The 27,944-nt window shown below is 50.6% G+C and overlaps 2 protein-coding genes across 2 annotated transcripts; both read right to left on the reverse strand.

Moving 5' to 3' along the window:
• Positions 1-7,060: 7,060 nt before the first annotated feature.
• On the reverse strand, positions 7,061-13,946 carry LOC119090495 (minor histocompatibility antigen H13). The gene is made up of 7 exons (XM_037213314.1): positions 13,611-13,946; positions 12,556-12,666; positions 12,003-12,251; positions 9,222-9,405; positions 8,717-8,837; positions 8,236-8,424; positions 7,061-7,924 (listed from the first exon to the last, which is right to left on the reverse strand). The coding sequence occupies exons 1-7, from the start codon at positions 13,809-13,811 to the stop codon at positions 7,870-7,872; spliced, it is 1,110 nt and encodes a 369-aa protein (XP_037069209.1). The 5' UTR covers positions 13,812-13,946; the 3' UTR covers positions 7,061-7,869.
• Positions 13,947-15,032: 1,086 nt separating this feature from the next.
• LOC119089282 (histone deacetylase 1) lies at positions 15,033-26,210 on the reverse strand. The gene is made up of 9 exons (XM_037211947.1): positions 26,104-26,210; positions 21,897-22,009; positions 19,981-20,098; positions 19,473-19,630; positions 18,166-18,363; positions 17,549-17,750; positions 16,531-16,832; positions 15,961-16,130; positions 15,033-15,741 (listed from the first exon to the last, which is right to left on the reverse strand). Exons 1-9 carry the CDS (start codon positions 26,150-26,152, stop codon positions 15,564-15,566), a joined length of 1,488 nt encoding a protein of 495 aa, XP_037067842.1. The 5' UTR covers positions 26,153-26,210; the 3' UTR covers positions 15,033-15,563.
• Positions 26,211-27,944: the final 1,734 nt, after the last annotated feature.

A 27,944-nucleotide genomic window follows, 5' to 3' on the forward strand; every position in this document is an offset into this window, starting at 1 on the left:
TGCCAGATGTAGGGCGCGCCCGTGAACAAAAGAGATGTTTACTTGGTTTTCGCTGGACCCATTCCGGCTCACGCTAACGTGGTTGGAGAACGTGGATAACGTGGATAACGTGGCCTCGTAGCTCGGGTGGAGGTGGTTGGGCGGTTTACGAGCGTGTTAATGGTTCGGGCTGCTTGGTTGTAGTGTTTCGTGGGCGAATAAACAGCCTCTTACAAGGGGAGTCCGATTTTGGACTCCACTACCGTAAGACATCTCATGGTTGGGCCGCTGCTGAGAGTGGAGAGCCTTAACGCTTTGCTGACAGGAACAACATGCTGGCGGGAAAAGCAAGCCATAGAGCCAGCGTCGTTGCCAACATACGTCTGGATATCTGCCATCGCGCCATAGGCGGATCCTGGGGGGGGGGGGGGGGGGGGCACGGGGCTATGCCCCCAAAACCTCTAAGAGGATGTTTTGGCCCCCAAAAAACATTCCCAGAACTTCATAAAAGTTTCGTCTACATACCGTCCGTTTTAACTGTTTTGTTTTAGCTTCCGTTTAAGATTCGAAAGCATTTCAGTGCTTTTTTCGGTTTTAAATGGTGTCCCTACTAGGTACTCGCGAGAGGCACCATGCACTGGACCACGAATCCCACACCAGCCAGCTGGCGACGAACAGTTGCCCCCCCCCCCCAAAAAAAAAGAACAACTCCAGGCTAGAGCCGCCCCTGCATCGCGCTCTTGCCAAGTCCACGTCAGTCAAAATGTGAGCTATGATGATTGTCATATTCTTCCTGAGAAGATGTTTGAAACCAGGCGTAAGTGCAAAAATACGTAGCAAAACAGACGCAGTCAGAAGACGGGGTGGGGACGGTTCTCTTATGGCTGCAGTGCCTGAAGTATTCAAACTGCAGTCCTCGATAATGGTGTTATTGTTAATGTAGATGTCTGACCAGGTACAGCTCCAGCCACTATCAGGTCGGCCCACATAGCGCCATAAGTTGTTTGGTGTTTAACCGTGTATGTATGACAACCTCGATAGCATCTGGAGGCTCTGAGCTTCGAACCTACAGTCTTGCGATGTAGATTAACCGAGGACCATCTCAAAGAACCTGGCGCTCGAGGGATTCCGCCGGTGCTTTTGAAGCTGTGATGCAAGCACGTAGTACGTACGGCCATACATAAGTACACCTATGCTCCGAAATTCGTCATGCTTTTATCGGGACTGACCACCACCCGGCGATGTTCGGAAAAGTAGCCCGCCGAAACGTGGCGTGGACAATAGCTCACTGATGTAAACAACAGTCCGGATAATTGTCCCATCTGTATTCATATCCAGATTTATGTTTCGATGAAGCAACGCATGATCACGCACAACACCGTCAATAACGCATCAATTTAAGCTGTAAAAACGGTTACGTGTTGGCCGTGACGCCAGGTGCACCGCTTTAACGACTTGACCTCCAAATGTCAACACGAAGCCTGCAGGCATTTAGGGACCAAGATACGCAGTCACTGTATCTCCTTCAATGATGCATTAATTGCTGATCTGAGAACTACGATATGGTTGGCGTAACGTGAAGATGTTGACATCTACACATCTAACAATTTGACCTCGATCCATACAGACTTCACAGGCATTCACGGGGTTACATGCGCGGTCACTCACAACTCGTGCACAGCACACCGATTCGAAATCTGGACACGCCTTTATGGTCACCATAAAGGCGCTTAAAAAGGCACAAAGGCGTCATGAACGCGTTATAAGCGCGCATGAAGGTGCGGCGACGATTGCGATGTGCACGCTTAGCAGCCTGAACCCTGCCGTCACTGCTTAGCCTGCAGACATTTTAGGGATTACAAACCGGGGCACAGATCAAGTACCCAGTCAATCAGTTGCATCTTCAACTGAAAACCGCAAGGAGTCACCGCGACATCAAATGTGCGCATTTTGCCAAATTTAGCCGGCAAGAGGCACAGTATTGCCACCAAGCATCTAAACATTATGATCAAAGACACTGTCGCATTAGTTGAGCAGATGATACACGTATTTGAACAAGGCCATTAAATGGACTATTAGCATTTGTCCTGGACCTCTAACGACCTCTTACATTCGCACGTGGCATATGGAGATCGAGATATGAGAACTGTAGTATGTATGCTGTGTGGCGAGCACCAGGCCATTTAAAAGCTGTCGATCGGCACACTTGTGTGGGGATTACACCTACGAGGCCGCGCGCTCATTCATTATGGTCAAATCAGTATAAGACCATCCAAGGGGTTAAACTGCAGCTGTTGAATCTTAAAACGACTACGTGGCCACGGTGACATTAGATGCAAGCACTTAACAATCTGTCATAAAAAGTCATTATCATTCGGGTCTTTCGAAGATAAAAGTCGCGGTCATGTTAACTTGGCCAATGAATGAGCTGATTCAAAATCCTGATTGCTTAGGATTTGATCAGCAACACAATTAGTTTTGGACATCAAATGGCGCTAAAACTGCATACACTTGATGTCACGGTGATCATGCTACGTTTTTTTTTTACTTTGTAATCGGTGTATTATTCAGGGCATTCTAACTGAGCCTACACTTCATCCTCACATGTCTGGAGCCCAAACGATGATGTTTGCATGTCGGTTGTCAGAGCAGCAGACACTTGACGTCACCGAGACGACTTATTATTGGTTATCGTGTGATTAACCCATGCCTTTTTGGGGCCAATGCCTTCACTGGGCCAATAACGCCCCGATTCTCCTTAAAAAAACCGCTACGTGGTCGACGTGATGATAGATAATGCGCTGTAACGTCCTGACCTATGAAATTCACCAGTCATCGTATAGGCACGCAAGATCCAAATGCACAATAATTCTTCCTTTATTCATGGATCGATTCCAAACCTGGAACGGTTACGCGAGCACCGCAAAGTCAAGTGCACGCGCTCCCGAACTTGGTCCTTCAATATCACCGTTTGGTGACTCTGGTCCTTCCCGAACTTGGTCCTTCAATATCACCGTTTGGTGTCCGGACAAAAATTCGGTTGAAAAAGTCTAATGGAAAAAGCTGAACGGAAAAAGTCGCCAGCGATACAACTCGCATCAGAAAAAAAGCCAAAGGGTAAAACGTCAACAGCAATAAAAGAGTCCACGAGTCGTCGTCAGGAAGTCCACGAGGCACTGGGACGTGTTTATGATGGCCCACTCGTGACCATAAGCACTGCTTGAAACGCCGAGTACTGGCAACGCAATAAATGGTTGTTCTATGACGTCGTTTAGCCGTACCTCCTGGTATGATGCATCCCGATAACTCAGCTGGAGAATGGAAAGGGTTTGATCTCGTCCTGTTTTGCCCGGATCCGTCCGGTTTCGTCTGGTTCGGTCTGGTTCGGTCTGGTCCCGTCTGGCCTTGTTCTGTCCCATCCGGTTCCTCCCGACCACGTCCGGTGACTTCAGATCCCATGTTTAATTGCGCCCGGGGCGCAATTAAAGACCTTGTGTGACCGGCGGTCACACAAGGTCTCGTGTGGTGCCGCCCGATCCGGTCCAGTCTCGTCCGATCTGGTCCCATCTGGTCGCGTCCGGTTCAGCCCGATCCAGTTCCATCTTGTCTGTTCTCATCCGGTCCCTCCTGGTGTGATCTGGTCCCGTACGGTCCCGCCCGTTCCTGTCCGATCCTATCCACTCCCATCTGTCTCATCCAGACTCAGCTGGTGTTATCTGCATCTCACGTGGTCACAGTTTTATCAAGTATTTAAATGCCTCGGGCCTGGGCCATTTAAAAACTGCTCGTCTGTGCATTGGTGCAGGAGTATTGGTGTATGTGTTGTCAGGCTTCTCCATGACTTTGCCATCATTGATTACTGCTGGAGGTCAACGTCTCGCTGTTACATTTACCAAGACAATCGCCGAGAACACAATGATTGCTTTCTGTACCATAAGGAGCCCAAATACGCGGTCACCAAACGCGCAGTTTGTAAGAATTTTATTCTGAATCTGAAAACGGCTGCACGGGCGACGCGATGCCAGGAATGTGTCGTTCTAGCAGCCTGACATGCAAATGTCGTCACCGCTCAGCACCCAGGCAGTTAAGAGCCGAATACAGGTCACACGCCATGTGTTCAGGATGACCATGATACGCCTAGACTGAATGGTCACGCGGTCTTCCCACAGTGCACGGATCCCAAATAGGAACACAGCTGCATGGGTCGCGGCATCCTCCACGTACACTTTCAACAACCTGATCTCCATGGGGGGGGGGGGGGGGGAATATAGCCTCCATGCATTTTGGGGTTGAATAAATTGTTATTGATAACTTTCTCAATAGTACAATCAACTGATCTCAAATCTGAAGGCGCTTACATGGTCATCATGACGTCGATTACACGCTTTTTTCAACAACCTGACATTCATATATCATCATCTAGCCTCCAGGCACGTGGAGGTAAAAATGCATGCAAGGGTTATCTCGTCAATAGTGCACAGATTCCAATCTAAATGCTGCTAATTGGACACCGAAGCTTAAGATAAATGGATTTCCAACAACTTGACCAACCGAAGTCACCGCATAAGATCCGGATATTTGAGAATTACATTCACGGTCACCTTCTCTCCGACAATAATTCATTGGCTCGTATTCCGGCCTTGCTAGGTGCATGACCCCAAGAGATCAACTTATGAAAAGTGCATCATCTAGGCTGTAGAGCGATCACCAGTCAGTTTCATGATTGTTGGCCGGTACGTTAGTGTGAGAGCTATGCGTGAACACGTTTAACGTTACGTATTATGGTACGATCGCGTGACCGTTTAGGCCAGGCGTATCACGGTTATCATGCATGAGCACGTGATGTGTGACCTGTATTTCACCCCTAATTACCTGGATGCTTAACAGCTACCTTGCACGTGGGACCGCTAAGAGGGCCAATTCCTGGCATCACGTCGACTATGTGGCCGTTTCCAGATTCATATTTTTTTTTACAAATATTGTTTTTGGTTACCACGTACTTGGCCTCTACGTGCGGATTATGCGATGGAATTTTTAGGCCAAGGTTGTAAAATTGCACGCGTCTCAAGTCACGCGAGCCATGAAGTTGTTTCCAGTTCTAATTCAATGCACTTTACTGAAGGAATTTTGGGTGAACACATTTGAGTACCTGCAATAGCTGCGTTTAAACGGTGATATCTGCATGACAGCTAGTTAAAAGCAAATTTTTCTGACGTCATAGCAATGACGTGGAAATCTTTAGATTTGGAATTGACGAATCATTGATGGAGTTATCGGTGACTGCACGTCTAGTCCTGGACCGCAGTAGGAAGTATGCCTGACATCACGGTGACCACATAGCCGCTTTAAAATTTGGAACTAATAAATTGTTGAAGGAGCTGTGCGCTACCACGTAATTGAACCTTGAGCGCGCGGGGGCTGGAAGCAGACAGTGACATCGATGTCAAGGTGTTAAAATGCATATGTTTGAAACCCTGTTGATTTTGGCAGCCGTCGTCAATAAGCGCAGTGATACATTCTTGACGGAGTTATTGATGGTAGTGCTTTTTATCTCAGATCGCTCGGAGGCCGTACCCCGACACTTTCACGTCCGATTAGTAAAAGTGCATACACTTTGCGTCACGGTTGCCATGCAAATTTGCATATTTGAATTGAATAATGCGTTACGATGATGATGCTGTATTAGATGCTGTGTGCGAGACTTGTTTTTTATACTGGTCACCGGAGATGCCTGGGTGACGGATGGCGATCTTCGGAGGCGGGATTGCTGAAAGGGCGGAAACCTGACGCCACAGCATTTTCGTAGCCTTTTATTATGCCACGCTATACGATTTTGGCATTATACGTGGCTGGGTAAACTCTACGCACATTTTTTAAAAAATGAACCCGTGTGCGAACACGCACAATGCGGCCAAGCAGACTCGGGTATATGGTTTACTTCGTTGCTTACCCTGACAAAATCACGTCCCATTAATAATCACCTGTTGGCCCATAGCCATCCCTACATCACCATGTCCATTCCAAATGTGCGAACCGCTTTGGGGCCCTCTGACAGCCTCGCCTGCCACAGTCCTGGTAGGTCAGGCTCCTGGGCTCGGCAGCAGCCTTATCACTTAGAAAACGTGAAGATCGCTGAGGGTCTCCCGCTTGCTTCAAAGCCGCCTTGAATGTTTTGGGGGCCTGCTTGTTTCAAACCTGGGCCCTTGGTACTGTCCGAGACACGTGGTCCTGTCAGAGGGTCACCTCCAGTGCCGTACCTACTTCGAGCCATGCTCCTGCTGGCTGTTGACCGAACGATGCAGAACATGTACGAGAGGAGGCGTTAGGCGCGGCTCGTTACGTGCTTGAGAACGTGGCAGGCGCTGGACTGCGCGGCTAAGGGCGTCTGAATTAAAGGCAAGCATGAAGTGACGCCTAGTGCGTCTCATTCAACCAGCAGACATAACACCGCCAAATGCTTTGCATTGCTCAGACAGGAAATTCCTGTTAAAAAGCCTTTTAGGCATTCCGCGAAGGTTTATTGGTGGTGCTCCATACACTGTTCCATCTCTCAAATCCGGCGTTTCCCTGAAACGGAAGCACCGACCATATAACTGCCCACCTTTTCACTCCCATACGTGGCCGGTTACGCGGCGCCGGCCTGCTCTGTTATGCTCGGGCCCCGCAGCGCTGTGTCGGCAGCTGGCAGGTAGCATGGCGTGGGCCGGAACACACAACACCAGACTGCCAGTCGTTGGCGCTCGTTGATGAAACGTGTTCAGCATTTCAGTTACATCCGCGCACCCAAGAGCAATGTGACGGCTTGTAATATTGCGTAATTATTTAATACTTATCAATAACTTCGGCGCACGCCTTGTGTGGGTTTCGGCAACGAAGCAGTCCCGTGCCTGTTCCATCGGACGAGCGCGCTGGGTCCAGGCGGCTAGCAAAGTACGGCCGTGGAGGTAGCCCACGAAACTTGAACATTGGCCCAAGAGTACAGAATGCTTCTTTCAACGTCGACGAACTCGTCTCCAAACCTCGACAGGACTATTTTTAACTCCCGTGTGACTCGAATAGCACACCGTTCACGAACACAACAGAAATTGCCAACGTTATATTGTCCAAAAAATAAACACTATGTGACGCATAAACAAGGCTGAAAATTTGTGATGGCAATACGCATGACACATAATACCTAAATCAACAAACACGGACCAACCACCAGTCCCAGCCAAGCCATCACCTTTTTACAGACACTGCCACATACGGCACTAGGCATACTGTTTTTTGGTACCAAAACCTATAACAAATAGTTGCATAAAAAGCGGCCAATTTTGACACAAGTACAAAGGAAGTCCGTCCAAAGATACCTCAGCCACCATCCAGGTGCGCTTCCTCGGAAAATAACGGACACGAACTCGAGAACGCGGGCAACGGCCACGTTCAAACGAATTCTATGTTCAGGTTGGTCCAGCGTGGCGCGTGCTGAAGCCCCTGCCGCCGTGGCCGTCCGCCCACGCCCTCACCCGCGCACCAGCCATCCGCAGCAAACGTCCGCAGCTGCCCAGCATACACGCACCACCTGTCGCGGGCTCCGACGCAGCGCACAACCAGCTCAGTCCACACGTCGCCCGTCCGCCGCGACACCCACACCCACACCCACCGCACGCGAAGCAGGCCGTCTCCACGCACGCCGCCGGCCGGCCGCGTCCTTCCGGAAGCGAGCACAACAAGGCGACGGTTAACAACGGTCGAACCGCCGCGGCGCCGGGCGAGCGGGCCTTGTGAGTGCGGCAGAGCCGGGCGGACAAGACCTGCCGCCGCCGGCGAAGCTCAGAACCCCGCGGCGAGGGCGGCGCGTCGGCCGCGGCCCGGTCCGTCAGGCGGCGCGAGCTCGGCGCCGGTCCACTACTCAGTCTTCTTGGCCTCTGTTGCCTCGGCCTCCTCGGGATGGTCCTCGTACCTGAGCGGGAGCGGTCGGGGCGTGAATGTAACGTGCGTGTGAAGACGCCGGAGCGAGCGACACTCCCAATGGACGTAAACACAGATTTCAAGCACATCAGCCACACACTCCATGGCATGCAGCACAAATTTCGCGCAACGCATCTGCACGTTCCCGACGAATCAATCCAGTAGGTCTCGAAAAAGTCCAGTCATTCGGTCCCCGGAGACCCCTTTCCGCACACCGCCTGCCCCTGGAGCGCTACAGCGGCCACCAGGGACTGCCGCCCAACCGGACATTCCGGCTCAGCGAGAGACGACCGCGTCACTCACTGGAACATGGTCTTGATGTCGCCCCGCACCAGGGCGAGCAGGAGCGGGGTGCCCAGGCACGCGGGCACCAGGTACAGCAGCGCCGGCTGCGCGTGCTTGTACACGTGCATGATGAAGATGGTGGTGAGCAGGCCGGCCACATAGGCCGCGAACGTCATATAGAAGTACACCTTCGAGCCCCGCTTCAGACTGGAATCAAAGAAGCAATGTCGGCTCTCGGAATATCTAGGCGACGGGCAATTACGTTTGCACTGGGCCACAATAGTGGATAAAACAAAACAATACCGTGAAAGCGCAGCCAGGTGTTACCCCTGATGCGTGCAATACCGAGTCGTATTTGTCCCACGCCGAGAGCAAGGGTGGCGACGGGTGCCGGGTCACCGGTGCCCGGTCAGCTGACACTGGTGACACCAGTGACCCCTGGTGCACAGGGTCCTGCTTCTGCCGAGGCTGTACGGGCGGAGGCAGCAGCGGCGCTCACCTCATGTCAAAGCGGAGCAGAAGGGCGATGAAGATGCCCGGAATGACGATGTCGCCCAAGCCCAGCATGGCGAAGTTGTTGGCGGCCAGGCCCTTCTCCAGTAGATCTTGCGGGAAGACGACTAGAAAGAACGCCAGGATATGTCACGGGGTGGCGTGCAGGCTGCGCCCCAGCCCCTCGGAGGGGCTGCTGTGGAAACCCCTCACCGCGCAGTGCAGCATACATTAACACAGACACTCATCGTTCAGCCCTCGTAATGGCCGAGTTCGGCCCTGGTCTCCAGTGCGTATGTCACAACCTTCCTCTCCACACTGCACATTGCCAAGAGCATTGAAAGTCCGTGGCTGGCATTTTAAGACGGGTGTGACGCGTTAATCTGTTTATCGCCGTCGCTGCTCCTCCGCTTCTACCTCCCCCCCCCCCCCCCCCCCTCCACACAGTAACCACTCTGGCGGCGCGGGGGTCTCACAGGGAGCCCACCTGCCCCGTCCCGGCTTTCACTTACGTTTGATGGGCGCCTCGAATGAGCGGGCGACAGTAACCATGACGTCAGTGCCGAACACCCAGAAGATGTCGTAGATGAAGAGGCCGCCCAACAGGATGACGCCCGTCAGCACGCTGTTCAGGTGGAGCATCTCCACCCCGTTCACGGAAAACGCCAGGCCGAAGATGTTGTTAGCGATCCAGTGCTGAGGAGAGACGGGGGGGGGGGGGGGGGAGGGTCAAATGGGTGCGGGACGAGAGCCTGGTCACACTCCCAACTCATCTGGTCAGTGCGGTCTTTGTCCTATTCTCAGCCTCCTGATCTTTGCCGGAGCCCCCCCGTATAACAGCCTAGTCCCATAAAAAACAACAACAAATTGAACTTCACTGCTTCCATATGGAGCTGGCGGCTCCTGACCTTGGACTGCGACGCCACTCTGCCCGGCTCAGCCAAGCCCACCTTATAAGCGAGCTTCGCCATGTCGGAAGCATTTTTCTACACATCGGTCTGCATACGCTCCTGTTCTATGGATGGGCGAAGAAGACACGGGAGGAGAAGGTCACGTGTGACGTGGCCCACCCGGTCCTGGGGTTCGGAGTTTAACGTCGGCCGCGCGACTGACGTGACTGCTCAAATGACTTATATTACGCATGGAAAGGACTGGCCGTGAAACAATTCGAACGCCACACTTCTCGGGCCGTTTGTGCGCCTCTGGTACTCGGGCTCCCGGACGCCGATCTGGATTTTCCGGCGGGTCTGTTCGGATTTAAGACGCCATTTACGAGGGTCGCACGCTTCTCATGACCTTCTGTGGGCTCGGTGCGACCAGCAGCACAAGGATTTTTCACGCCTACAAAAACCTTTGGCGGTCTTCTGGTCAATTGAAAACAAATAACCAGCTATGCCTACGCAAAATGCAAAGCTATTTTGCCTTCATTGTAAAGGAAGATCATCTGCAATACAGTATGCCACACGCGAGGACCGATACTTTGCACAGAGCTCTAAGTTCCTCGGGAATCAAGCCTTATATGCATTTGGAGGCATACTTCTGCTTCATTCCACCGCTTGATTACGCCCAAAGTGGGCACACCGGTTAAAATAGACTTCAAAGAACAAAACGTGCAAAAAACTGATGGTTTTCAATGTGTGTCCTCCCTCCATGTATGACTTATAATACGCCTTACCGCTGCGCACACCAACGTGCGCCTACGACTACAGCTTGCAGACGGGTGTTGCCCGGGTTTCTTGCGGCTAGTACTCTCCGGGAGGGTATTCCCCGACTTTGCTGCGTACGCGGCCCCCTGGCGAGTACGTCCAGGGATCCCCAGCCGGCCACCTTCAGGCGGGTATTCCCTGACTGTTGCGTACGCGGCCCCCTGGCGAGTACGTCCAGGGATCCCCAGCCGGTCACCTCCAGGCGGGTATTCCCTCACTGTTGCGTACGCAGCCCCCTAGCGAGCACTTCCAGGGATCCCCAGCCGGTCACATCCAGGCGGGTATTCCCCCGTCTTTGTTTTGGCGAGCTTCCACGAAATGAGTGCTTTTCAGTGTTCCCTGTAGTCAGCTGCCTCCAGAAAGGCATTCGACACGTTTCTTGCACCAAGCTACCCGTGATTGGTCAGGCGCAGAACAATGGGGTGGCGGTGACCCCACGGCGGTGACGTCAGACTCAGAGCGGCCATGACGCGACGGCTCTGTTCATGCCGTCGCCGGGGACCGAACACATCGACACCACTCCGCTTGGACAAGTGTGCTCGGGCATGGGGGCGACCGGGGGGGGGGGGGGGGGGTCAACGGGCACTCTATCGACAGGTGTGGCGCGCCACGAGGCACTCACAAACACTGGCCAGTACGCGATGCTGCACATTTCTGAAGAAGCACAGCCATACCGTTCTCAGCGGGTGATCTCGTCTTCATCCGGCCCGTCTGACCATTCCGCCCCCGTCTCCCACCGTTTGACGTCACTCCTCCTGCCTCTGACCGCACCATGTCGTGGCCCGCATGCCCCCCCCCCCCCCCCCCCACAGCCCCAGCGGCAGGTCGTGACGACTCCTGTCCGCGGAGCGGGCGCGCGTCACGACTGAGCGCCGCCGCTGAGCTTCCATACTCCCGAGATGCTCTCCTAGACCTCGTGTTCTCACATCGCGCGATGTGGCGTGCTTCAGTTCAATGAGGTTTTCCCAGAGAGCGGCGGCATCCAAAGCCTTTTGGGGTTACGGCGTTTCATGCGCACCACGAACAAAATGCTGTTTTTGCAAAGTGGGCGAAGGTCCGGAATCCTGTCCCATGATATGGAGTCGCGATGACGGAACAAAAAATAACCCTTCCAGTCAACTAACTTACACGCACAGTCGCCGCCATTCCGGGCGCATTTTTTCGATTTTTTTTAGACTTAATCCGGGCCCTTTTTAATGGATGGATTTATGGAATCGGAGCTCACCGTAAGCAGTGTTTGTTATGTGACCAATGATCCCTACCAATTACAGGCCAATGACGGACTTTGGTGGCGAAAGCTTGATGTGCCACATTGTTCGGCACGGTCCGTCCTGCTCTCTAACGTCATCTGATTTTTGTCGTGGCCGCTGCCACCGGCCGCAGGCCATACCTGTCAAGGGCAAATAGCAAGTGCTTAAAGCGACTCGAACCCACCACGCCACGGTTGGATGAACTGAAAGGCACGCGCTCTAACCGACTGAGTCACCGGGACGGACGGGAGATGCCGACCGACAGGGAGGGCCGGGCTGGTGTGACTCCATCCCAGAGTGAACCTGAGCCCCAGGGCAGCGCGGGCGGGCGACGCACCTTCTGGACGAGGTACCAGACGCCGACGGCAGCCGACAGCGCCAGGCTGACCAAGTCGTGTGTGCTGAACTTGAAGTCGATGAGATCCTCTGTGGCATCCTGAGTCAACCTCAGGTGGTACTGGATGAACGGCACGGAGGCTGGCAGCAGTCGGCCGACGCGCTCGCTGATAAGATGCGTCAGCGCCAGCACGCCGAGCATGAAGAAGTAGCCCGTCAGCAGCAGGTTTATGTACTCCTTGCTGAAGATCTGCAGCATAATGTGACATGGTTTGAGGGACACTGCATGACTTGATGAGATGTGAACTTGGACTTTTCAATAAAGATTTTGAGGTGTTTACATTGTGTGGTAATCATGATGATACAAACTGTATTTGCAACAAAGTTCATAAATGGTTAAAAGAAGAAGCAGCCTTTCTGTTACCTTTGCTTTATTAGTGTATGGGATGTGTTCAAAACTTCAGACATGGATGCCTTGACAATGATTAACAATGACAACATGAACTTTAATTAATGATTTTCCTGCCAAAGCTTTTAAAAATTATACAACTTACCTTAAAAACAATGTAGATTCCAAATAATGCACAACTGGCTATAATTGGAAACATTGCTGCATCCTTTCGGGTCATCCTCTCAGGTTTCTCTCCTGTGCGTTCACAGTTTTCCTGAAAGACATCAAGATCAGCACCTATGAAATCACCCAATTCCTCTGTCATGTGGACATAGGCTTGCAATGCTAGTGACTACAGACATATGTACAGAAAGGATTGAGAGATTGCTATCCATGTTTATAGTTTATTGGGGTTCACATCAATTTGGCAGTGTTGCATGCACACAGTTTGCTTGAAAATTGTATTGTTTCTTTCTCTTCCTACCACAGGAAATATAGGAGAGGGAGGGCAACACTTCCTTCCATCAGCTGATTTCCCATCCCCAGCCACCATGTACAAACCTGTGAAAGCACTGGCACACTGTCTGCACTGCCATGGATGGCACCCCTTAAATACTATTATTTCCTTAAAAGTTCCATCAGCAAAGTATGCACATTGCTGATATCCCAGTAGGCTGAAAAAAGTTTTAAGTATTTCCACATTTCATAAAGAGCTGTATGCTCTAGCTCCTGAAACCATGTTGGCCTGCTGGTGCAATGGGCGGACAGTCATGGGCCAACCAGGACTGCACTTCAGAGAAGACACCATACATGCTGTGTTCAGTCATGGTAGGGTCATGCCACAGCCACACTGATGCCATGATGACTGTAACTGGAGCAAGGTTTCTCTGCATCAACTTGAATACTTGGTGCCATCCCAGGCTTGCATATCAGCTTTAATATGGACATTTCAGAACTTTGAGCCAACAACCCTCCATAGCCTTCAGCGGTTTCCAATGACCTAACACTAGTGGTTTCCAATGACTTCACACTCAGAGCTGCAGACACTTTATGCTGAGGTTTTCCACCACCATCCCAAAAACAGACCCCCCATAATGCATGTTACACAAATTATGCACACAAATTCTGAAAAACAGCAATCTCAACCGCAATAACCTTGCTTACATATCCTGTTAGACCTGTATGCTGTGGATAAGCAAAGGCAAAACAAATACTCACTTTCTGGTCTGCATGATGCTTGATGGAACGAAAGGAGCCAAAGAAGATAGGCAGCAATGCCATAATGACCAAGCTGCTGTAGGCAATCGCCATTCCCTCCGGGGTAGCCGGAATCTTTCCAGTACCATTTTTCACAGCTTCCGTGATGTTCTCGACAGTTTCAGTCACATTTTCCACAGTTTCCACTGCTATGTCGTCCATGGTTTCTTCTTCGAGTCACGAAGGTTTACGGCAAATGGGTGAGCGAATATCCTCAATCGCTTGCGATGACAAAACCCGTCAACAGCTCTCCATATGCTGAAGCCCGCTTTCAGTTCCGCCGGTAAGACTGCATGGACCAACGCGGGGTATATACCGTATGGACCAGATACTGAACGTGTAACAAGCTGTGCTGCCAAATTTGAAGATTTTCTTTGGGAATCGAAATTTTTAGCAAAGGCGCAATCCTCTCGGCATCAGTCCTCGGATCCATATCATATTGTCCAAGGTACAGAATATCCAAAGATACAGAATGTCCAAAGAACAAAATTCCAAAGGTAAAGAATGTCCACAGTTCATAATGCCCAAAGCACACAACATCCAAAATCAGAAGCAACTTCCAAGATGGTGCAGAGTGGAAGGGGACATTGTGTACCTTTGGGCATTAGGTACCTTGGACAATAGGAACGCCTCCCCAGTCCCTCGAGGCTTCAGAAGGGCATTCTGTGCGGTACAAATGTATCAGGAATCCAAAAACAGGGCCCCTATGGCGACGCAGTGAGCCCCCTTGTCTGAAAGCCTCTGAAGGCCTCTTGCGCCTAGATATGGTCCCTCTATGGCGAAATTCCGGCTACGTCACTGGCGTTTTCATAGTTTCTGAATGGAAAGCAGAGCTTCGAAAAGTTATTTCTCGCTTTAGACGATATGCAATTTGAAGATGATGAACTTAAAAAATCCTTCACATTGGATATTCTGTACTTTGGACACTACGTACCCTGGACAATGGGAACACCACCCGTCCACACATAGCCGGTTGTATTGTGATTTGGGCTTAAGGGCGCGTCGACAGCCGCGGCCATGTCACGCCCGTTACATTTCGTTCGAGCCGATCTAAAATATATCTCCATTTTCCCGGTGTTCTTCCGAGGTGCTTTTACAACTCTCTTGCCGATCTGGAAAGGATGTCGGAAGGCAGGGCCCGCGCGTCACCCGTTAATTGCCCGCATACGCGCCCGGGTAGACATTTTGCACGTTTCTTCGCCTCACTGCATCAAGTCTGCGTGTCTGGGAAGTGTCTGGGAAACCAGAGGTACGGGGTTCGATTCTGCGCAGTGCCCACCCTTCGTACCAGGGTGAGAATTAGGCGACGCCATACAGCATTACCAGCTGAGTGCGTCGTAGATCCCCGATGACGACGGAAACAGCGAAGTCAAACTCATCCAGCACATTTTAACATCACTTTATTGTTCACATCAGACGACCTGCTCAGCTACTCACATAACCTTGACGATGCAATTTCTAGCGTCATGAGGTGAAAGATGAGAATGATGCTACCCTTTTCGTGATGCATGACAGTGTACAAACAAGAGACGCCGCATTACCCGGGCTAATTCAACCGAATGCCAACGGACAATTTGGGAACGAAAATCAGTGAAACAATACAAAATAGAGTACCCCAACCTCATGCAGCTTGCAGCGCGTGGGTGCTCCAGTTCTCTCCAGCTCCGCGCGCGCGCGCGCCGCCATCCGGCAACCAATCAGCGTCGGGAGTGGGACACATTCGACCAATCAGCGTCGGACACGTGACACACTGCACGAACCAGCGTCCGGAGTGGAACACGCTCCACCAACCAGCGCCGGACGTGGCACACAATCGACCAATCAACGTGCCGGCACGCGGCGACCAGCAGTTCAGCCACGATGGATGGGGAAAATGCTGTACGTATAAAACCAGTTCGGCGATCCGTCGGCTCTTCACGCTGTGGACATGGGCTCGGGGGCGGCTGCAGCGGCGGCCGTGTCTCCGGCGCCCGCCTGCTTGGTCTCCTGCTTGACGGCATCCTTGGCCTCGGCCGGCTTGACGTCGCCCTCGTCGGTGGCCATCTTCTCCGGAGAGCCGCCCTCCGTCCGCAACTTCTTCTTCTTGCCCGAGCTGGCGGCACAGACAGCGCTGTCACACACGCACGCACACAAAGGACGGCGTGATGACGACGACTCAGCGGCACCGAGTGTGGCACGCGCGGGGAAAGTAACGATGCCGCGATCCCCAGATACACAGGTCAATACACTGATAACGTCATGCGGTGGCAATCGAAACGATGAAGTGCTCGACATTTGTGTCGGCGCTGCGCGCGCGCGTCCCCGAGCTCACCTCTCGTCACGCCGACCGCCCTCGCCCTCGTCCTCGCTGTCCGAGAACTCGTTGTCGCCCTGTACCCGCTTGTCGGAGGCGCGGATGCTGACGCGCTCGTCGGGCGCGTGCGTCTTGTCCTCGTCTTCGTCCTCCTCCTCGTTCACGGCGTCCTCAGGAATATTCTGGGCCTGATGGCGGCCAGGAAGGGTCGGCACACCATTCCGGACCACGGACACGGCACTAATTCCACGTCAGCGGTGCTAGTACACGACAGAATCAAACCCATGTGGGCACAATCCACACTTGTGGGCCATCACTCGCAGACATGCCACGAACTCAAACACTACGTGCGTACACTCAGATTCAGCCATATGATTTAATAAAATTACAGCAAAAGCGGTAGAGGCAATAAACACAGGGTTGCTGCGGCGGAAAACGCGTAATGATGACAGCTTGGCAGAGGAAGCTCCCCTGTAGTGTAACACAACGAAATTCACCAAATCGCATTGCCACCACCATAGGGACATCCAGCTATCCCTAAACGATCGCGAGGAGGAGATGAAAGGCGCGCGGCACCTGGCCACTCACCTGCACTCCTGGCGCGTGGGGCAGCATGCGCAGGTTCTCAAACAGTCTGGTCTTGATCTTGTCCAGGTACTCAGGCGTGTTCTGGTTGGCCATGTTGGACGGGCTGATGTGCAGCTTGAAGTCGGGTCCGAAGTACTCGAAGTAGTCGTTGTAGGGCAGCTCGTTGGCCACATCCACGTTGAGCGCCACGGCCGTCTCGTAGGTCCAGCAGCGGGCCACGTTGCGGATGGTGTAGCCGCCGCCGCCCAGCAGCAGCAGCGGCAGGTTGTACCGCTTGATGAACTCCACGCACTTGGCGTGACCTGACGGCGCGGAAGGCGCGTCAGGTGCGGCCCGGTCAGGCAGCTCCGACCGCTCGGAGGGGCGGCAGACCGGTCACAGGGGTGAGGAGGAGGCACCGATCAGATCGGCTAAACACGGCGCGGCCCGGTCAGGCAGCACCGACCGCTCGGAGGGGCGGCAGACCGTTCGCAGGGGGTGAAGAGGAAGCACCGACCATACCAGCTGTAGACGACGAAATGGGCAAACACGTGCAGTCACGTAGATAGACGAGCGCGGGCGTCCAACACCGTTTCGCAAGCACCACGGCTTTACCATGCGAGTGACAACGTGATATCCACAGAAATGGTGCATTTACACCCGCAGTCATGCAGACTTCCGCAGCTTTTGCAGGCCATTAATTGGGTTAGCATTACGGGCATCCATGTTACTGCTTTCCTCTGCCGCGTTCCAACATCCCCCCCCCCCCCCCCACACACAATAAAGTGTTGCAGCCGCCTTTAGCCTCTGCCTGTCGAGTCGAAGCAGTGCTCTCACTGCCACCTCACCTTTGAGCGCCAGGTCAAAGTGACCTGACTGCTGCCCCCCTCCCCCCCCCCCCCCACCTTCTGAGTGCAAGGCTGAAGCGACGTTCTGATTGCCCGTCCACCTTTGAGCACAACGTCAAAGCGGTGTTATCATCGCTGCCCCATCGCTTTTGAGCGTGTGGGTTCGAGGAGCAGCTCCGACCGCCTCTCACCTTTGAGCGTGAGGTTGAAGCAGCCGAGCCGGTCGCCGGAGAGCGAGTCGGCGCCGCACTGCAGCACGATGGCCGACGGCTGGTACGTCTCCATCACCTTGGACATGATCGGCACGAAGATCTGCTCGTACACGTCGTCGTCGATGCCGTCGCGCAGCGGGAAGTTGACGGCGTAGTACTTGCCGCGGCCGGCGCCGATGTCCTGGAAAGCGACCATCCTCAACACGGGACGCGGGACACCGTCGACCGCGCTGGTCCGTCACACCAGCAGGAGCACACTTCTACAACCTTAGGTTCGTTCAAAGGCGACCGTATTTCTAGCTTGAGGGCACACACGACAAAACCATGACCTCCAGCGCCTGCGCTGACGACGGCGCCAAGTGGTCTCGTTTCACAAGTCGCTGTCGCCAAGCGTCTGTCTGAGCATCACGCATCACACGGGCTGAAACTGCCGCGACGTCAGAGCCGACACGCATTCTGAGATCCCCCACCTGAGAGAAACACCATCCGAACATGGGACAACCGCATATCCGAATAGTTCCACGGCGCCCATCTCCCCGGGTAGTGCTCCCAGCTCGTGCGGGAGCACTCCGACCGGCGCGGCCGCGCCCACTTACCCTGAGGTCGCCCGTGCCGGGGAAGTACTCCCCGTACTTGTGGAACGAGACGGTCATGACGCGGTCGGTGGTGTAGAAGGCCTCCTCCACGCCGTCGCCGTGGTGGATGTCGATGTCGATGTACAACACCCGCTGGTGGTACTTGAGCAGCTCCAGGATGGCCAGCACGATGTCGTTCACGTAGCAGAAGCCGGACGCCTGCAGATCAGCCACAGAGCTCATCACATTTGGGAAGGGCCGACAGCCCTGTCTGTCGCACGTAAAACTTGAAACGCACGGAAGGTTCACCCCGGCGCCAGTGAGAGTGGCCGGCAGCTGCGCGTCCACGCCATAGGACAGAATGAGACCACAATGTGTAAATCGCTCAGCCCCTAGTCCGTGGCCGGGTTTCCAGCTGCGCGAACCAGGGACTGAAAACCTGAAGCTAAGATGTTTGTGCTTAATCTTTACTCACAAGGCAATGCAGGTGCATCAATGCCAAGCAGCGACCCAACAACAAAAGAACGTTTCCCACGTTCCAAAATCGTGTACGCTTTCAGCACAACATATACTTATCATAGCATGAAACCAGCTGTCTGGCGTCCCTGGTTTGGGCAGTTGGACCGAAGCGGGTTCAGCCGCCTTATCCGCCGCTTTTTCGCGCGACAAGGGCGGTTAACAACAGACTTTCCAAGTGGAATGAACGATTTCACAACGGACTGTTTGCGTGGTGTGGACCTCCTTACAACACGTATATAGTTCTGTCGTAGTGTGGGCCGCCTTACAACAGACTATTTGGCGCGATGTGGGCCGCCCTACAACGGACTGTTTGGCGCAGTGTGGGTCGCCTTATCTCGGACTATTTGGCGTGATGTGGGCCGCCCTACAACGGACTACTTGGTGCCGTGTGGACCGCCTTACTACAGACTATTTGGCGTAATGTGGGCCGCCCTACAACGGACTATTTGGCGCGACGTGGGCCGCCCTTCAACGGACAATTTGGCGCAGTGTGGGTCGCCTCACCTCGGACTTTTTGGCGTGATATGGGCCGCGCTACAACGGACCATTTGGCGTGATGTGGGCCGCCCTACAACGGACCATTTGGCGTGATGTGGGCCGCCTTACAACGGACCATTTGGCGTGATGTGGGCCGCCCTACAACGGACCATTTGGCGCAGTGTGGGTCGCCTCACCTCGGACTTTTTGGCGTGATGTGGGCCACCCTACACCGGACCATTTGGCATGATGTGGGCCGCCCTACAACGGACTATTTGGCGTGAGTGGGCCACCCTACAACGGACCATTTAGCGCAGTGTGGGTCGCCTCACCTCGGACTTTTTGGCGTGATGCAGGCCGCCAGCCCAGTTGACGGCGATCTCCGCCGCCTGCTGGTTCAGCTTGACGGCGCCGGCCACCGAGCCGCCCGTGGACAGCTGGCAGAACTCGTACAGGCCGTCGAACACCGGGCAGTCCTCGCCCACGTTAACTGCGGGAGCGGGGCAGCGTCAGACAATGGCCGGACAGGGGCGCATCGCCGTATGTCCGTACGAGACCCACTCCACACGACCACGGAAGTAGGAATGAAGACGCAGCTGGGGAACACCACAGGAATAAGCCATGTGAATACAAGCTCAATGGCACGTTAGTACAAATACAAAATACTGATGGTCAAAGAACCATAACTAGTTGGTAAAACTGCTTTAAAGTCAAAATATACCACGACGCTGAAATGCATTTTAGGAAACTACTTCTTAAATTGATCTTCAGTGGTATCCGTCGAGGCATAACCTAGCATTCAGCATTATTACATTGAAAAATCCTGGCTGGAGCACTCACATCTCTGCATTTGTTTGTTGTACTCGGACATGTTGTCTGGTCGTATGGACCGCAGGAAGCGGATGTAGTCATCGCTGTGGAACTTTGTCATCTCTTCCTGGGTGGCCTTGTGCGGCCGCTGCGGCGAGGAGGACACGGTTTAGTCGCGTCAGGGGACAAGGGGGGGGGGGGCACTATGGGTGCGCCGTGGATAGCAGCCGACACCACAGATATGAGCTCGCCTATGTTCCAGCGAATGATACACCCACTAGGCGTTTGTCTGGGGTTGCCTAGTGCCAGCTGAGTCCTAAGGGCAGTAGTGAAAACGGCATAAGTATATGAAATACTGACGAACAATGAGAAGGGCACGATTATCATGTATTACCTTGCACCAATGCGTACGAAAAGGGCATGCTGTCAAAGCACATGCTTTTCACTAACTGCGTCGGAAAGGGGAGGTCTAACCGGATATTGATCAAGGGAGTCAATTCCCCCCCCCCCCCCCACCAAATATTTTTGATAATTCATAAGCACACTGAGACATCAGCACACCATTTTAAGTAACTGACAGTTGATCAAGCCTATGTCTTGCACTTAAATAATTTTGAGGTCATAATAGGCCAAAACTGAGCAAAAGACCATTTTTGACAAGTGTAGCTGTGAACAGATTGGCATACAAACTGAGCAACACTAGTATTTGTAAACAGAAAATGTGCCCCAATTAATCCATCATTCATATGCCATGTTGTGTTGTTTCAATATTATGCATCAAATATTGGAATGTGAAATACGAAAAAATATTGATAAAGCATGAATGCCAACTTAAAATATTCAACAACACACTACAAATATTTGGCCTCAGACTAATAAATCACCAAATTTGAATAACATACCCTAGATACAACTATGACGAATGCATGCATTTATTTTCAAGCAATTATCTGTAACGATGACTGAGTTATAGTTTGAAATACAACACACTGTCAGTGCCCGGGTGGGCCAGGACCCGTGGCAGCGGGCGGCGGGACTCAGGTCTGCCGCGGCAGCAGAAACCGCCAAAGTTTGTTGTGTGACCCGAGACCGCATACCATACCGCTATCGGTTCCATGACATTAGTGCTACAACAAAAACTCAAACAGGCAGAGGCGTTACATTGCTTCTGCTGCCGACTTACACACGACATTGATGCTACGCCACAAAACTTATACTGCAAAAGTCATACTTGTCATTACTCTACTGCAAATATTTGTAAAGCCACTGTTCATACACGGCATTATTTCTACCGCAAATACTTAAACGCAACTTAAGTGCTACAGCAAACTTGTGGTCAAGTTTTTATAGAAGTGATGGCTGGTATACATCTTTTGCAGCATAAGTTTTGACATGATGTACTCTGTCGCACACAAGTTTTTGCAGGAGAGGTAATGTCGCGCACAAATGAAGACTGCATGAGTCTTTGCTGCATAAGTAATGACGAGCATAAGTTTTTGCAGCATCAGTTTTGTCATGCTGCACTCGCGTCGTTTATGAAATTTTGCAGAAGAAATGATGCAGCATTTAAGAGAAAATTGGATAAGTTTTTGCAATAGATGTAATGGTGTGTATAACCTCTAAAGCATAAATTTTGATGCACAGCACTTTTGTGTACAAGTCTTGGCAGCAGTGCGAACGTCGCGTATGAGTAAAGTCTGCACGACTTTTCACAGTAGAAGTAATGCCGCGCATAACTAATACCGCAGCACTCCTGTCAGCAGGAGGTAGCACCAATGTCGTAACAAGGGCGCTACCGATTGGTATGTTATATTTTTTAATCTGGCCTCGTCGCTCTGAAGACGAGCAGGGGTGAAATCCGCAACCTCCGGTCAATGGTGTCCCGCTGGGGAGCCCGGCGAAAGACGAGCAGACGAAAACACAACACAGTGATAAAATCAACTTACGTAGATCTCCATTTTTCTGTAGAGACCATAGTTCAGCAGAAGGTTGTGGGTCATGCGTATCCGGTGGGGTTTCATGGGATGACCTTGACCATAGTAATAGTTTCCGACATCGCCTGTGAAAAAGAAAAGTTCGTGGTACATGACCCATGTTCCCGACTTGAAGCGTGCGATGAACACGTCGAGCAGGCACTCTGGGCCAACAATAATGTCACCCGGCCAAAAAGAAAAATACGACACCTGTGGGAGTCAATGAAAAGCAGATGTACCAACATTGCAAACAAAATCTGCAATGCAAGAACTCTAAAACTGTTGCAAGGGAACCTGGAAAGAATTTCCAACCACACACATGTACCAAAGACATGCGAACACAGGACAAAGACAGCTTACTGTTTCACACTTGTCACCCACACAAACATGGGAAAGCTCAGAGAAAGCACACAAACAGCTCATATCTACCCGCGGAGCATGTGAAAGGCGGCAAAGAAAATCGCACGCGTCTAGTTGGTGTTCTCTGACGCACCCAGGCGCCGCCCAATAGGCCGTCTCTCTTTCGCCAGCAGCAGGGGTGGCACCAGGCCCTGGCACGCACGAGGGGGAAGGCACGCCCCAAGAGGACGTATGCGTCCCTCCAATGAGCGACAACCTTGGCATGACGCTCCCAGCAATGGATGTTCAGTGTGTACATCAGGCGGCCCAGTAACAACAAATAACCATAGAGCTCCTCAGGATGGGAGAATCTCATGCTGCAACAAGATGAGACCTGAAACACACTGGTTGTACCATGACAGCCAGTGTATCAGACCCATGAGACAAAGTGACCTTCCAAAAAGTAGTATAAGAAAACACCAATAATTCTGAGTACCAAAACCCAGTGAAGAGACTTGCTTCCAATCAATGATGCTTTAAATGTCTGAGCCATCTTTTCTGCAAAACTAGCTTTCCCTATGCATCACATATGATGTAGGCTTATCTGCTGAAAACCTTTGGTACTATGCCTTGTCGAAAACAACACATCCATATGGTATACCTGCAATGAACTGGCTTGTAATACTAGGGGCCTGCTAGGACTCAACCATTATGACAATGGTTTGAATTGTGTTGACTAAAACTGACAACACTTACTAATCAACTAATTTGGCAATACACTATCAGCACAATATCTGCATGTCTATTGCCTGGAGAAATGACAATTGTGCAGTTTTTGTACAAAAGTGATTGTGGCAACTGGGGTCAAGTTAAATGGCAATTCTATCTCGGCAACACTAATCAAGACTATTTATCAGCTAAATTTCTCAGAGTACAACATTTTGCATTCAGTCCAGCAATAGCCATTGGACACTACATCTATTGGATTACACAACACCAATACACTATGTGTACTTCACACACTATCACATGCAAGGGACCCCAATCCTCAGCTTTTCATGACCTGGTGAACAAATTTGCCTTTGATTTGGCTGACCCAATGGTGTCAGATGAGTAGTTAAGAGCTGGTCTGCCCCATTGAATTAATGACAATGTTACAATGAATATCGTCCACTGTGCAGCAGCTTGATGCTCTACCTGCAAGCTGGGGCCAATCAGCTCAGCACAGCTGCCTATCAGGAGAGTTATTAAGAAAGCCTGACACACTTATGACATAATATCAGCAGCTTCTAGAGTGCCATCAAACAGTACAAATGGGTAAATGGTTCCAATGCAACTTACCAATCACAAGATTTTGGGCCAAGCTAAAAGCTAGCAGAAAGTTCTGAGGCAGGCATTTGTAGAACATGACAGTTCTGAGGCTAGCATTTGTAGAACACAATATGCCAGACATTCTCAAGTACTTCACAGGGTCAACACTAACTCCTGCTGGGCAAATAACTGAGAGAAATGCCAGGAATATCCGTCCAGGGTAACTCAGCTGGTATAACGCTGGACTCGAAATCAGAGGATCCCAATTCAAATCACAGTAAATCCAAGAAGAAATTTAGCCTGACACACGCACATGACTGAAAGCTTAAACGGAGTCCTAGGTTTCAATGATATCTGGGCAAAGCCTGATAGCTAACAGCCAGAAACATCATGTACATGTACAGACATCAGATAAAACCAAAGTCAAAACATCTTTTCCCTCTGCATTACTATCCTTGCTCTCAATCCTTTCATTAACCAGGAAAATATTATTCAAAATGAGATCAATGGCATCGGCATGTCTACACAAAAATTTCACCTGTGATCCACACATGCATCTGACACAAATGGCAAGACAGGATATTATAATCAGATGTTTTTCCCCAGTGCTGGACATGCTATGAGACTGGCTAGTCAAAAATCTAATAATATGCAATCTGTTTAGATATACCTAGTAAGGGGAAATAAGCCCACACCATGGCCTTGTCCCCCCAACAAAAATCTGTACAATTTAGTTCGCCCTCTTCTATCTGATATCTCACCAACACCTTGTCACCTCGAGTTTCATGCTACAGTAAAACATTGAAAATGACCACCCTAAGCATCCTTGATGTTGCTATGATGCTTAGGACACTGACATTTATCACATGGCATTTATGATATGGCACTTATGACACTCACACTTGACATTCCATCATTTATTAAAAAAGTATCAGACTTCAGCTTGGCATGCAAATATTATGGGCAATCATTCAATAAACATATTTAAAAGCTGACAGCCTGTCAAACCTGACACACTGGTTATCCCAGCATTGGTAACTGAGGGAATTTCCCAACATCTCCTATCTTTATCTTAGAACTTATGATGCTAAAGCAAAGAATAGTCAGACATAAGGTAATCTCAAATAAAACCGCACAGAATCAAACTTTCAGGCATAGTGTAAAGCCACTGAGACTCTGTTACATTGATTGATCAGTCATCAGGCATACACTTATAAGCATCTATAATTTCAGACAACTGCATGTCAGTTATGCCTTCTTTAAAGGAACACCTAGGCAAGTGTGATAGAATCAATACTTATCTCAGTGTTTAATGATGCCATATTATATTCTATATCAACAATAATAAAAGCAATATTCCTAACCTCACACTTAGATGCATTTAACTGGCATGACCATCATCAGCATATAGCTAAGCAAAGGCTGAAAATTGGTTGTACCCTAAAATTGCATACAATGTTTATAGGAAACATTCTCTGGCATAGCAAGGATGTGAAAGTTTGGACAGCAATTAACATAATTTTGATGATGGCTGACAGAAAACAAATGATTATCCTAAAGTAATCAGGCCTTATGCAAATCTGCAAACCTGCCTAGCCTGCAATGCAGTGAAAATGCACCACATGGTCTAGAATAAAGACATAAAAAGTGTACAGGGTGCTACAGGGCTGCAGACTAGTTCACGAGACAGCTCAATGACAGCTCTAGATGACTACATAACACTGATGCACTGAACCTGGCACACACATTGTGAAAAGTAAGGCCAGGCTAAGAAGCTGACTTTGGAATATCATAATTATATGATAATTATTGCTTTGAGAACTGAAATTATGCCTGTCCAGTATCATGCACTCAAATGAAAGTTGGAATGTCACACTATGCCATACATGTTGAGCATAATACATAGGCTTGGAGTTCAGGCTATGAAGGGTCCAGAACTCTCAGGAACCTGTGTGATCTCAATGGAATGTTCAATGCATCTAAATGGACTTTCAACACAGATTCCCCATGGATTCCCTGCGGCACCCACCCTTCCTGCCAGAGTGAGAGGCAGGCGATGCCATATAGCCTCAGCAGCTGAGTGTGTCATAAACCCCTAATGATATGGCATGAAATCACATTTAGCTAAATTCCAGTTTTAGATAAAAATACAATCGAAATTATGACAAAATTAAGAGCCTCTAACAAATGCTCCAATAAACTGAGCTGCACCTCTGGGCCTTACATGGTTTCCATGCTAGCTTTACAAAGTGAAGCACTGCATCTTCAGATCATCTTCAAAAATATAACAAATGCATTCACACTAAAGAACTGCAATTCCAAAAAGCGCACCAACAAAGATAATATTCTGGGGTTAGGCCGCATTCGAATGCACTTATTTATAAATTCAAATGCCGTTTCAAAGGGTTGTAGACAACTACGGCGCAAAGGCGCCGGCGTCCAAATTGAATGCACAGCGTTTACATCGTCCACCCCTGGGGCAACAAATAAATGCCAAAGTACCCCAAACATTCCTATTGAGACAACTCACTGTCGTAGTAATAGCACACCCTCTTCTTGCTGTGCGTTGGCGCGGCCATCCCTCCAAACCACCCGGTCCCCTGCCGGGCAAAACACACGAGAGGAGCGAGCAGTGACCTCTGTGTCTACTTGTGCAAGTTGCTCAACCGGGCTACAAAGGGATTTTTTTAGTGATCATTCCGAGATACGAACTAAGTTTCCGTTGGATATCTTAAATAAAAACAACATAGAATCTTCCCAGGAGATAATTAGTATAAAGAGATCGAGCGGGTTCATATCCTGCAGGCGGTGTTTTCGAAATCCTGTTCACGTACTTAACCCAAGTAATTATATCGTTCGAAGTGTTTGCTGGTTTGACAAGTATACGTTATATCGAAAACAATTTTTAAAATAATGTATAGTTCATGTGCTTATCCAAAACTATTTTTGGTTACCAATGTATAGCGAACCTCTTGATAATTCATGACAGACAATCTTGAAGTTCTTACTACGATTATCGCGCACTTGATCAGTTGCGAGGACATTCGTTGGGAGTGGGTTGCGCGTTGCGGCAGGAAATGGGGGAGGTGGGTCTTGGCGGCAGGTGCGCATGCCATTTTTGGAATTGGGAAGGAAAGTACGCAGTGATTTTAAAGACAGCAAATAATGCCGAGAAAATCGATGCCTCTCGCGCCGCGAAGACCGACTACGATGAAATCGAACTCAATGGCGTCGAAACTGAACCTTGCGGTTTGGAACCGTTGTAAGAAATCTGCACACGAGTGGATGTCGATGTGAGGATTATTCATTTGGATGAGGAATTAGATTTCAGTTTGCAATGTTGCATAATGGGCTGTTGGCACCTGTCCTCATGACTATCAACTAGGTTCCTTGTGCAAGGAAAAACAGTGCACAAGCCAGGGCCTCACTGTTTCATCTGAATTGAACAACTCAAGCATCTTGTGTGGCATCCTAGTTTTTAGTTACTGTATGCCTCATTCAAATAATGATTAACCCATGTCAAACCACCACTTTCTGCCTGCTGATAGGCATAGGCATTGCCTTTATGGCCTCAAGATCATCAAAGTGTTGGCTGGACAATGGTGACAAGGAGATAATATCAATATGTGAAGGCCAAAAACCAGTTGGAAGTATGTGTTACCTTATCTGCCATGCAACCATTGGGGACTGCTTTCCCTTCCATGGGTCAAAGGACCTGGTGAGAAGTGTCACTCTGAATGGTAGCAAAGCCATTCTGAAGATGAAGAATCTGTCCATCTTAAGTGAAGAATATATTCAGTCACTTGTAAGCTTTGAAAAGCATGCTGACCAGCAAGCTGTTTTTGCAAATGTACTGCAAGGTCTTGTTGCCTTTGAAATAGGCAATGATGATAGTATGGATGTGCAGAACCTGCTATGGCCTTGGCAGGACATTGCTGATCTCTTCAATGAATCCAAATGGCCAGAACTGAGGCAAATCCTGTGGTTTGCTCACAATGATGAGTTCAAGTTGATGCAGCTGCACCGGCACCTGTCCGTGTTCCCAGAGCTACTGGGCACCTGTGGCAACATGTATGCCGTGCAGCATGTGGCGATCCTGCTAGACAGCCCATTGCTGGACATGCTGCCTGCCTTCATGGACATTTGCCATGCAGCCCGCAGTGTGAGCCGCATCCTACAGTACCTGCGCCGCCTGGTGACTGCCTTCCCAGGTGGCCTGCACCTCTGTGACCTCAAGTGGAGCCACTTTGGTGAGGCCCCAGATGGCCGACTGCGCTTCATTGACCTGGATGCTGCCTTCCTGCCTGCCAAGATGGCTGCTACACAGCAAGCGACTGACTGCCACGCCGACGCCGACTGTCACTTCTTCGA

Source organism: Pollicipes pollicipes, unplaced genomic scaffold (assembly GCF_011947565.3).
Source record: "Pollicipes pollicipes isolate AB1234 unplaced genomic scaffold, Ppol_2.1 Scaffold_3087;HRSCAF=3621_pilon_pilon_pilon, whole genome shotgun sequence".
Lineage (NCBI taxonomy): Eukaryota > Metazoa > Arthropoda > Thecostraca > Pollicipedomorpha > Pollicipedidae > Pollicipes > Pollicipes pollicipes.